We start from the raw sequence: 13,080 nt of genomic DNA, 5'->3' as shown, positions 1-13,080 counted from the left end.
TATATATATATATATTTAAAAGAGTGTTTGCACTTGAGAAAAGGTCCTAATCTCTAGTTTTACCTCTTTATTAGATTTTTGGCTTTGTATTTATAAGGTAAAAGTAGTTTAAAAGTGAGCAATTTAAAATACCCTCCCACCATTGCATGATCCTCCCAAATGTTGACAGGTCATACCAGACCTCAGAGACAGCATTTTTGGGTGTTTAAAGTAAAAAAAATGACAAAAGTAGAAAAAACTTGTTCTAGATATCCACTTGTATGATCAGAATAACTGTCTTATTTCTTTTACCTTCTTTTGTCTTACAAATTTAAAAAATACGTATTTTGTAACATGATTCTGCCTCAGGACACACAAGTTTGTCTTTGAATACACGTTATTGAGAAATTTGTTTCTAATAAGTAAAACATTATTAAAGGAAGCAATGTACTTTTCAATGCTTTGTTCAAGGGCATTTGAGAAAGCACAATGGAAATTTTTCACTAAATGAAGCCATGTTAAATTTTAAGTTTCCCCAAACTAATCAAAGAGAAGAAAGGGAAAAAGTTCTTTTACACACAATTGCTGGTTTCTTTAAACCTGGAATATCATAACTGACCTAACAACATTCCTTTGACGAATACTGGAGTCCAAGTCCTTTACATATATACATATACACATAAAGACTGTAATGGTCTTATGTGTATATGTATTTATTTACTCTACCTCCATCCTGATTGAGAGTCTTAACTATAAATGTTGGGATTATAAACCACCAAAGACAGTGAAAAGCAAGGAAGGTGGATTCAGAAGACCCAGACTGCAGTTGTATTTCTGGTACTTCCTAGTTTTAGTTTCCTCATCCATCATATTTAGTAAAAAACAAAAGGATTATTAAACATGTCAGCTGTAACTCTTGTGTTTTTTTAAGAGTATTTAAAAGTGATAATTTACATGACTCAAGGAAAATAGCATCATCAAAATAATTTTCGTGGGAAATAAAAGAATACAACTTTGGTAGGTCAGAGTAGGAAGTGAAGATAAAATACATCTCTATTATCTTCAAGAGTAAGGCACTATGATAGAAATGCAGGTTATTTAAACACTGAAAGTGTCTATTTATAAGAGGAATAGGATTAAGAGCAATGAATATAAATCTTTGCAAATTAAAACAAGGAAAGAAATGCGGAAAATGATGGTAGGAGAGTTTTTCTTGGATATGTGAGTTAGTACCTCCCATGGTTGAAAGGCGTTGGGTTTCTGACAGTCACGAGCTTGACACAGATCCCGAATGGCATAACCAAGGGCAAACACTGCAAGTTGAATACTATGAATGAGTCCTGGCTCAGCATAGTCCCGGAGGAAGTCATTTCTCATGAAGAAGTTCCTTTCTATAGCTGTGTTAGCCTTGTAGACCAAAGTCCTTTGAGAATGATTGAAAATGCATTGACTCAAATCAGTGTTCTTGACATATGTGCAGGCAGATAAATGAATGGCATATTCATGTAAGAGTTTGTTACTGTCACTGGGAAGCAAGTGCAGATTTTGAAGAAAGGAATGGAAAGAGGATATATTCCCTCTTCTAAAGGTAAACCCCACAACTTTGCCAATGTTTTTAACATTAGGAATGGTGGTAATCTTGGTGGCAGTTGACCAATTATCACTAGCAATCCACATCTTATTTATATTCATTTCAATGGCTTTATTGAAGAGATCGAAAACATGGAATTGCCTCAGAAATACCACAATGACATTAACCTGGGCTTCTAAAATGATTTTCTCCAGTATCTGATTGATTCTGACTTCAATGGTATTATCTGAAAGAAAGGCTGGAAGAACCTCTTTGAAGGCTATGCACACATTATTTGCTTCAGCCTGAATTATAAAAGTGTTAAGAGCCAATCGTCCATAGTCATCATCTGTGGTTATGATGCCAATCCAGTTCCAACCAGATTTCTGAATCAGGTGAGCCATTGCTTTAATTTGATGGAAGTCACTGGGCACAGTCCGTAAAAATGAAGGAAAGCGAATTTTGTCACTCAGGATTTCTGCAGTTGATTCATAACCCACCTGGAAATAGACAGAATATTTTAGTTATGGTGTTGATGAACTCCACATGACTGTTCACGGTAGGTGCTCCTCTCTTTGATTGCTGTAAGTTTTCATGACTTTCCTTAAATTCTCTAGTCTTTTTCATCCTTCTATGAATTACTACTTTATAAACAGCTTAAATCATGATACTTAGCCCCGATGATGGTTTAGAATCATGACTTTCTAATTATTTCATACTGTGTTTAGTACAGGCCTTCTGAGAATTCAGGCTGTATCTCATTTTCCATTTACACCTCTATATTCCTCTATGTCTATCTTGTATCTCTGGCAGGGGGCCAAGAGTGGATATTATTCAAATACTTAGAGGTAAATACAGGAAAAATGCAGTTCATCACATAAGCAAAATGCAGTTTGGAACATCAGTGTGTTCAAAATCTTGTCTAATGCATAATTTAGGTGATTTTATTCTAGGCAAAGTCAATCAGTCAAATAATCATCTTGTCCAGGGGTCTGCAAAATTTTCCTGTAAAGAACCTGATATAAAATATTTTAAGCTTTTTTGGTCATGTATAGTCTCTGTCATATCTTTTTTTGTTGTTACAACGTTTTAGAAATGTAAAAACTATTTTTAGCTTGGAAGCTCAAGAGCATGAGAGCCACATTTGGTCCACAGGCTGTGGTTTTCTGACTCCTGATCTAGTCAAATAAGTATCAGCATTTTTGGAAGATCTACTTAATGTACACAAAGTTTTGCCTGATTCATAGCTTTGGTGAATTATTACCTTCTATAGATGCAATAGCAACATGTCACTTGTTCAGCATTTCTTCTTTTTCTTTCTTTCTTTCCTTCTTTTTTTTTTTTTTTTTTTTTAACTACTTGCAGCTGCCATGTGGTGTGGTGGAAAGACAATAGGCTTGGGAACAAGATAAACTGTTAGAATCCCAACTCCAATAAAGTTGGGAACGTTATTTAATGTTTCTTTACTGTAAAGTTGTAAGATTCTTGCTAAGATTAAAGGAGAAAAATTAAATAGATATGAGCACACTTTCAGTAAACCTAAGGGACCTTCCAAGCACCTGATGTTGCTATGCTCAGCCACATTAAGAGCTGAACTTTCTTAAAATTAGTGTTACCCATGGAACGTCCCCTTACCTTTTCTGCTGTCTATTACAGAAATTGCATTTTTGCATTAGCCAGTTGTTGTTAAGTCTGCTTTCCTTACTTATCACCTAACTAGTATCATACATAGTCTAGAAATTTTAAGCCAAAGCCTTAGCTTTGATGTGTTTGATAAGTAGTTCTTTTTGTTTAATCATTTTGGATTACATTTTTTTATTACCCATGTCACTATAATATAATGGAACTGTAATAGTCTTTATATGTATATGCATTTATTTACTCTACCTCCAAAAAGTTATGTATTTTGAATTCTTATACACATTCATTATGTTATATATATATTTTTTCTGTCTGCTCACTTCTATCAGATGGTCATTTCTTAATGATCTGAATATAAACCTTTTTCTTTTCTAACTTTTGGCTTCTCTTCTTCCTTAAGATTAGAAATCAGTGACATAGAGAGTTACAAAGTAGTGTGATTTCAAAATGAAAGCCAAAGAGACTTGACTCTGAGCAATGTTCAAGAACTTAGTACACAGTGCACTGATATCTGATTTGTCTTTTTCAGAGAACTTTTTGCTACTTTCTGGTTATTGGCTTGCATTCCAGGGAAATCAATAGCTCTACAGTCTTTGCTGAATGCCTTCCCATCATATTCAGAACAACCATGCAAACTGTCCCAGGGCTTACAAGATGCTACATGACCCAGGCTTTGCCTATCTCTACAAAAGCATCTCTTACTATGTTTCCTTTTGCTTCAACTGATCTCGCCAGATTGGTCTTTTTGCTATTCCTCAGGCATTCCAACTTCGCACTTGCTACTTTCTCAGATACTCTTTCTCCCTTCCCTCATCCTCTCTTCACACTCCTCACTCAAGCTTGAGACTAAATGTCACTTCCTCAAGAAGTCTTCCTTTGACCTCTCTGTCTCCTTACTCCTGAGTCTCTTTAGTTTCTTCATAGCATGTGACTGATGTTATTTTAGAAACAAGGCAGTTTAGACCCAAAGATGTTTGTGTCTTATACAAATCAAGCTGAAAACAGTCAGAAACTAGACCTGATAGAGTGAGGGGTAATTACTCCTTTAGTACTTTTCCACTATATTCTCTGTAATGGTATGCAGCCTTTCTTTAACTGAAGAGAAAGAAAGGTTAAAGTAAAAGTGACTCCCTAGCTAGTTTCCTCAGGTTTCCCTGATCCTTTCATAATAACAAATGTGATCAAAATCAATGTATGGAGGTAGCACAAAACCTACCTGTGGCATGAGCTGTAAATTCAACATCCTGGAGACAGCCATTGTTATTTCTGAATACCCAGAACCTATGACAGCCTTAACTCTTGGCATGTAGCTGGAATAGTCACACTTAAACTCCACAGTTTCTTTGGAGCAGTTGAATTTAGAAAGAAACCTCAGAGTGGCTGCCATTGCCACTGTGACTTCTGTACATGTGTCATAGATTTCATACCCCAGTTTGACTCCAGATAATAGTGTTGAATTGTTGATCATCTCAATGCTGTGTATCATGGCAAGAGTTTGAAGAAAGACTGATATTTCAAAGCTGTTGGGAAACAAGTTTTTTTTGAAATCAGAACATAACTCTTCTATGGACATGCCCATATCTCATTTTGCCTACATCTCCTCATAAAAATTTCTGGATGAGTGAATCTTATCTCTTAAAGGATCTAAATTTTATTTAAAACAAATTTTCATGAAAGTATTTATAAAGGGTAATATAAAACCCACAGTTTCTTAAAAGGAGTCTATGCTACAGGATTTAACCTTTTCTTGATGATTTTTTTGATCATTTTGAACAATGCAATATGAAGATATGTTTGATTTTGTTCCTTTTGTAGTTAGAGATCAACATTTTACTGCTGTCAATATGCTTGCTTTTTAGACTCATAAGCCTGTCTTTTAGTTTCTGATTCTAATCCATGGGATTGGAAACCAGATAAATAAGACTCTTAAGAATTACATTTAGACAGCTTTGGTTAAAGCCTAACAGTCTGCTCCTAGATCAAGTGCCTTATTTTAGTTCTGAGGCATAGCTATTTCCACATTCAGAGGATATTTTTTATACATCTTGATCTGTGATTATTTCAGAGCACTGAGTTGTCTGATTACTGATTTACTGTTAAGTTTATTTCATCCACCACTGTATACAAAATATTACAAATAGTGTCTAATATATAATAAGGGTTCAATACACTTTTTAAAAATGAATAAAAGGCGATATTATTGTTTGGGGTTTGATATTCTAGTTTCTTTTTAGTTAATTAAGTTTTGATAATTAAACTATTGGAATATTACTATTTGTCATTGTGAACCATGTTTAGATGGTTCTATCTCTACAAATGCATCTCTTGCTATGTTTCCTTCAGCTTCACTGATTTAGCCAGATTAAATTTTTTGCTATTCTTTGGACATTCCAACTTTGCACTTGTTGCTCCTTGGCCAGATACTCTTCTCCCCTCCCTAAAATAATAAAGTAAGTAATAATAAAAATATATTTATAAGTTAAAGTATTTGAAGATTACTATTTGTCATTGTGAACCACGGCTTGCAATGACAAATAGTAATATTCAAATAGCTTAATTTAGCAAAATGTAATGAACTAAAAAGAAACTGTAATATCAAAACCCTGAATAATAATATCCCTCTTGAGGTGAAGGACCTCTTCAAGGAGAACTACAAACCACTGCTCAATGAAATAAAAGAGGACACAAACAAATGGAACATTCCATGCTCATGGATAGGAAGAATAAATATCGTGAAAATGGCCATACTGCCCAAGGTAATTTATAGATTCAATACCATCTCCATTAAGCTACCAATGACTTTCTTCACAGAATTGGAAAAACTACTTTAAAGTTCATATGGAACCAAAAAAGAGCCCACATTGCCAAGACAATCCTAAGCAAAAAGAACAAAGCTGGAGGCATCTTATGCTACCTGACTTCAAACTATACTACAAGGCTACAGTAATCAAAACAGCATGGTACTGGTACCAAAACAGATATATAGACCAATGGAACAGAACAGAGCCCTCAGAAATAATACCACACATCTACAGCCATCTGATTTTTGACAAACCTGACAAAAACCAGAAATGGGGAAAGGATTCCCTATTTAATAAATGGTGCTGGGAAAACTGGCTAGCCATATGTAGAAAGCTGAAACTGGATCCCTTCCTTACACCTTACACAAAAATTAATTCAAGATGGGTTAAAGACTTAAATGTTAGACCTAAAACCATAAAAACCCTAGAAGAAAACCTAAGCAATATCATTCAGGACATAGGCATGGGCAAGGACTTCATGACTAAAACACCAAAAGCAATGGCAATAAGAGCCAAAATAGACAAATGGGATCTAATTAAACTAAAGAGCTTCTGCATGGCAAAAGTAACTACCATCACAGTGAACAGGCAACTTACAGAATGGGAGAAAATTATTGCAATCTACCCATCTGACAAAGGACTAATATCTAGAATCCACAAAGAACTCAAACAAATTTACAAGAAAAAAGCAAACAGCCCCATCAAAAGTGGGCAAAGGATATGAACAGACACTTCTCAGAAGAAGACATTTATGCAGCCAACAGACACATGAAAAAATGCTCATCATCACTAGCCATCAGAGAAATGCAAATCAAAACACAGTGAGATACCATCTCACACCAGCTAGAATGGAGATCATTAAAAAGTCAGGAAACAACTGATGTGGGAGAGGATGTGGAGAAATAGGAATGCTTTTACACTGCTGGTGGGAGTGTAAATTGGTTCAACCATTGTGGAAGACAGTGTGGCGATTCCTCAAGGATCTAGAACTAGAATTACCATTTGATCAATCCCATTACTGGGTATATACCCAAATGATTATAAATCATGCTACTATAAAGACACATGCACATGTATGTTTATCATGGCACTATTCACAATAGCAAAGACTTGGAACCAACCCAAATGTCCATTAATAATAGACTGGATAAAAAAATGTGGCATATATACACCATGGAATACTATGCGGCCATGAAAGGATGAGTTTATGTCCTTTTCAGGGACACTGATGAAGCTGGAAACCATCATTCTCAGCAAACTGTCACAAGGACAGAAAGCCAAACGCTGCATGTTCTCATTCATAGGTGGGAATTGAACAATGAGATCACTTGGACACTGGGTGGGGAATATCATACACTTGTCCTGTAGGGGTATGGGGGACTTGGGTAGGGATAGCATTTGGAGAAATACCTAATGTAAATGATGAGTTGATGGGTGCAGTAAACCAACATGGCACATGTATACCTATGTATGAAACCTGCACGTTGTGCACATGTACCCTAGAACTTAAAGTATAATAAAAATAAGTAAATAAATAAAAGAAAAAAAGAGATATAGACTGGTTGTATAAATAAAAAAAAGCATGATCCAATTATATGCAACTTACAAGAAATGCACTTTACATATAAAAACATATATAGAGTGAAAGTGAAGGGATAGAAAAAGATATCTCATGCGAACAAAAACCAAAATTGAGCAGAAGTAACTATATTTATATCAGATAAAACACACTGTAAGCCCAAACATAGTAGACAAAGTAAAATAAGGTCATTATATAATGATAAGGAATCAATCCAGGAAGAGGAAATAATTTAAAATTTATATGCAAGCAACACTGAAGCACCCAGATTCATAAAGCAAAAATTACTAGATCTAAAGAGAAAGAAACTGCAATACAATAACTGTGGGAAACTTTAACACCCTATTCAGCATTAGGCAGATCATCTAGACAGAAAATCGGCAAAAATATAACAAACTTACGACCACATTCACCCTTGTAATCCCAGCACTTTGGGAGGCTGAGGAGGGTTAAAATAAAAATCTCTGTACAGGAAAGGAAACCATCAAGAGTGAAGAGACAGCCACTGAATGGGAGAAGATATTTGCAAACTGTTCATCCAACAAAAGACTAATATCCAGAATATACATGAAATTGAACAACTCAACAATAAGAAAGCAAAATCTCATTAAGAAGTGGTCAAAGAACACGAACAGATGATTCTCAAAAGAAGACATATAAATGGCCAACTGGTATATAAAAAATGCTCAGCATCACTAATCATCAAAGAAATGCAAATTGAAACCACAATGAGATATTGTCTTATGCCAGTTAGAATAGCTATTACTAAAAAGACAAAACAAAAACAAAACCAAAACCAAAAACAGATGCTGACAAGGACATGTGGAAGACAGAACTCATCTACACTGTTGGAGAAAATGTAAATTAGTACAACCCCTATGGGAAACAGTATGGATATTTCTCAAAAATCTAAAAATGATAAATGTAATCCAGTAATCCTACTATTGGGTATCCAAAGAAAAGGAAATCAGTATACTAAAGGGATACCTACACTCACATGCTTACCATAACTAACACTATTTGCAATCGCAAAGATATAGAATCAACTTGTGTCCATCAATAGAAGAACAGATAAAGAAAATGTGCTATATATACACAACAGAATACTACTCAGCCACAAAAAGAATAAAATCATATCATTTGCAGCAACACGGATGAAACTGGAGTCCATTATGTTAAGCGAAATAACTCAGGCACAGAAAGACGAATATCATATGTTCTCACTCATATGTGGGAGATAAAAACATTGATATCATAAAGGTAGAGAGCTGACATTATAAAGGTACTAGAGGATGGGAAGGTGGGTGGATAAAGACGGGAAGGAGAGGGGATAAAGAGAGGTAGGTTAATGGGTATAAACATATAGTTAGATAAAAGAAAGAAGTTCAGTCGTTTGACAGCCCAGTTACTCTAGTTAAGAACAATGTATTGTATATTTCAACGTAGCAAGAAGAGAGGACTTGAATTGTTTCCAATATATAGAAGTAACAGTACTCAAAGTGATGGATACCTCAAAAAGCCTGACTTGATCATTGCACATTCTAGGCATATAACAGAATACCACATGTACCTCATAAATTTGTAAACTAATATGTATCAATTAAAAGGAGAGAAACATAGAAGAGAAAAAGGGCAAACGAATAGGTTGTCTGACATTAAATTATATAATATTTTCAGAGTCCACCACGGGTAAACTCCATTAGAGGTGGAACCTCCTTGGTGTTATTCATGTTGGTGTGCCAGTGCCTATAATAGGGTACAGGTAATGTAGACAATTAATAAGTAGTTGTGCAATGTTGAGTGAGTACCATTTCTCTTGATGAGTGACAAAAAGGTAGGAGATTTTCAACCGAGTGATATTTTAAAATAGGAAATTTCCTTATTTGGTTAAATAACTATTCAGTGTTTTCCATCCTTAATTGTTGGCCTGCAATTGAGGGCCTCAACTCTGCAGCCATTCTTTGTGTGCCAAAGTAGTGCTCTGAAAATCTTCATTAATTATTATTATGTTTTTTACTATTCTCTGGTATTCCTGCTAATCAATGATTACAATGACAATAGCTAAAAGTGCCTAACTTTTAGGGAGAATGCCAAGAAATCTTAGTATGACAGGGGATCACATTTTATCTAAAAGTATTTTTAGAGAGCTTGGGAAATACTTCATTGATAAAGAAAGAAAGAGAAAAAACAAGATCAAACTTAGACACAGAAACATAAAAACAGAATTATAATTTTAGAGTCGGAAGGAGGCATGCAGAGCACATTCCATAGCAACAGCAGCTGATGCTGCCAGTGTCCTTAAAGATTATCCAGGCCTTTGTTTTACAGATGAGAAAATATACATGACAGTGAAACCGGAACTCAGAGTTTAAGTGATCTACCTAAGTTTACAAAATTAGTTTGTCTCAAAACTGAAATGAGAATTAGAATACCTTCTTCTCCTTAAGGAAAATCCATTTGGAACACCTTCCACCCAGCTTTACCTTCCCACATTATACTGTGCCAGTGAAATGTCTTTCTCATAGGTAAGCTCTCATGACACAAAGTGTTCATCCAGGAGGAAGGAGCACTTTGAGTTGAGGAGGGTCTTAATTTATCAGGGAAGAGTTAGACTATTTCTGGAATGAAATGAATGCAGTGTTGAAAAAAAAATGTTAGTAAGAAAAAATTCAACTACAGTCTATTTTAAACAAAGCATTAAATAACAGATCTGTGTTTAAAATAAAATACATGTTTTCTGTGATAGAAATACATGTGGTCTATGTATGCTTGTAGTGAAAAATAGGCCACAAAGTCTTCTCAAGTGACTTCAGGCATTGTTTTATAGGGCAAAATCTAAATAAATATATTAATGAAAAGCATTCATATCCTCTGTACTTGGAGGTTGTTTCATTATCCATATAGGGCTGTTACAGTACTCTTTTAAAGAAGGATTGCAAGATTAACCATATGCAACTTAAAAAATATATGAGTTTATTTTTTAAAATAATTTAGATATTAATACAAGTCAACATTTATATGTCCTAGTCTCATGACAGCATCTTGAAATCTAAATGTGTTTTTTGAGACTTTACTCACCCAACACACTTCTGGATTTGTGGTCGTCTGGGATAGTCTTCTGAGGACAACATTTTTTCATGAATAGCAAACAAACCTCCAATTATGATATGTCCCGGAGAAGTGGCAGCCACAAAGTCATCAGGGTTCTGGCAAGGCTGTGAAGTAGCAAGAATAATCATAAAGCAGGTAATTAGTATAATTAATAATGCCATGTTTCTATCTCATTTGCTCAGTTCATGTGAGTTCTTAAGTGCATGGAGTGCCAACAAGATTCCTATTTCACCTGTAAACACCTTATAAGGTATAGGACAGTGTCAAGGGCCAGAAACACTCAGTATTCAGATACTTGATGATAGTCAAAACAGTTATTTCACCAATAAGAACATAGACTTTTTAACACTCCAGTGTTAGAGATAATGTGATAGCAGTCATGTGATGTGAAAGCTGATAAAATTATAAACACAAGTCTCACTGTAATGGTACTTTTTCACTCTAGTGATATGTCAAGGGCCCTGAGTCACGTTGGCATTTCTTTTGAAGCAGAATGTAGAACTTTCAAGAAGCAGCAGTTTGGAAATGTTTTTCCACTTTAGAAATAGACAGTTCTGCATTTCAAAAAGATATCACATTCAAGGCACAAATAATTCAATATAGTTTATCAGGTGTTTAGAAAAAAAATCCTGCTTTTATTTTTTCCTGAAAAGCTCTATTTAAAAAATGAAATTCAGTTAAATTTGGGTATTTGTCACTTCCAGTTTCTTTGTGTTAGAAATACATAGCTTTTGTGAAGATGGGTAAAACTAAAAACAAGATGAAACTTGTCTGATACAGTATTTTGCTTTGAACAAGAAAGATCTGTTCATAGATCATTGCCGTTTCCTCTATTGTGGGTGCTATATTTTAATAAATTTGGGACTAATTTCAGGCTATATATTCTTAAATACTTAGGAATCTGAACTAACATAATTTAATGGGTGTCTTTTGGAATTTCACAGAGACACTTCAATGACATAGTCACCATTAAGAAAAGTTCAAAGTTTTAAAATTTATTTAATAAAATCAGTCTTTTAAAATATTTTATTAAAATGAATATCTCATGGGCAAGCAGTTTCAAATCCAATACATCCAGTTTGTTTGATGGGTAGCAGATACATTTAAAGAAATTTCAAAAAATGAAAGCGTGCAATGGCCACTGTGGCATTTTTTCATTATCTAAATTAGCCTTAGATTCCATGGTCCAGTAGGGTTATGCCAGCTGAGGAGTGGAGAAGTCACAGCTCATCATGCAGCTTCAAATGTTTTCTTAAGTCTTAGCATTTTTGCTAATGGCAGGATTTTCTATTAGAATGAAAACCAGTTAACTTCAGTTGCCCAGAAAGTTTAACAAACATACATGAGTCTGAAGACTCTTGAAATATTTAGCAATTACATTTTACTCGTCTTACTCATTACTTATTGGTGTATGTGTTTGTATGGTGTCGGATGGATTTATATTTTCATGAATTTAGTTATTTTTCTCAGATAACCTCAAAGGTCTTATGTAATTACAAGTTCAAAAATGATTCCTGGAAAACTAAACCAAAAAATGAGAAATCCAGATAATTCCCAGCAAAATTATAGTAAGTATTAAGCAACTCAGAGTGATTCTGAAGATGCATTGTTCAGATGACATTTATTTGAAAAATCAGTGACAAAAGTTATGCCAATAATGTCTTTTAGGTTGCAATTTCAACAATATTTAGGGTCTTTGTAATCTGATGAAATGAAAAGATAAGGCACTTTTTAAATTTTAATAAATATAATCTAAGTTTGAAGAACTTTAAAGGAGCCTCCGAAGGTAAGAAAACAAAACATCTAAAAAGACTTTTGCGCTGTAAAATGAAGTATCACTTGGCACAAAGGGCGCAAACGTTGGAATCAGATAGACCTGGGTTGCTCTGCCCACTACTTAGCTATGTGATGCTGAATGAGTTACCTACCTTCTCTGAAAAATAATTTTCTCATCTATAAAAGAGTTGAGGTACTCTAACAAATATGTTGTGAGACAAGCTAGTTTGATTTGCAAGGCTCCTGTATTCTAGCACACACCGAATAATTAGTTCGTTTCCCTTCTTTCCCTTCCAAAAACTAAACTGAAAGTTATCATTTCCTAAATTTGTAGAGGTTTCTTTCTTTTTTTTTTGAGATGGAGTTTCGCTCTTGTTGCCCAGGCTGGAGTGTAATGGCATGATCTCGGCTCACTGCAACCTCCACCTCTTGGGTTCAAGCTATTTTCCTGCCTCACCCTCCCGAGTAGCTGGGATTACAAGCGTGTTCCACCATGCCTGGCTGATTTTTTGTATTTTTAGTAGAGACAGGGTTTCACTATTTGACTGGGCTGGTCTTGAACTCCTGACCTCAGGTGATCCACCCGCTTCGGCCTCCCAGAGTGCTGGGATTACAGGCACGAG

General features: G+C 34.9%; 1 protein-coding gene across 3 annotated transcripts in view; it reads right to left on the bottom strand.

Moving 5' to 3' along the window:
- The window catches only part of GPRC6A (G protein-coupled receptor class C group 6 member A), a 28,915-nt gene extending 18,036 nt beyond the window's left edge, over positions 1 to 10,879 (bottom strand). For 2 of the 3 annotated variants that reach the window (XM_017855454.1, XM_017855455.1), the window contains exons 1-3: positions 10,649 to 10,879; positions 4,407 to 4,710; positions 1,213 to 2,049 (exon numbers count right to left, since the gene is read on the bottom strand). In XM_017855454.1, the coding sequence (XP_017710943.1) occupies positions 1,213 to 2,049; positions 4,407 to 4,710; positions 10,649 to 10,842 (1,335 nt within the window). In that variant the 5' untranslated portion in view covers positions 10,843 to 10,879. The remainder of the gene's footprint in view (positions 1 to 1,212; positions 2,050 to 4,406; positions 4,711 to 10,648) is intronic. The other variant, XM_017855457.1, reaches the window with a different exon arrangement.
- Positions 10,880 to 13,080: the final 2,201 nt, after the last annotated feature.

Source organism: Rhinopithecus bieti, unplaced genomic scaffold (genome assembly GCF_001698545.2).
Source record: "Rhinopithecus bieti isolate Rb0 unplaced genomic scaffold, ASM169854v2 scaffold_41207, whole genome shotgun sequence".
Taxonomy (NCBI): Eukaryota; Metazoa; Chordata; class Mammalia; order Primates; family Cercopithecidae; genus Rhinopithecus; species Rhinopithecus bieti.
The sequence above is the reverse complement of the archived record's forward strand: the minus strand, read 5'-3'. Positions and strand labels throughout refer to the sequence as shown.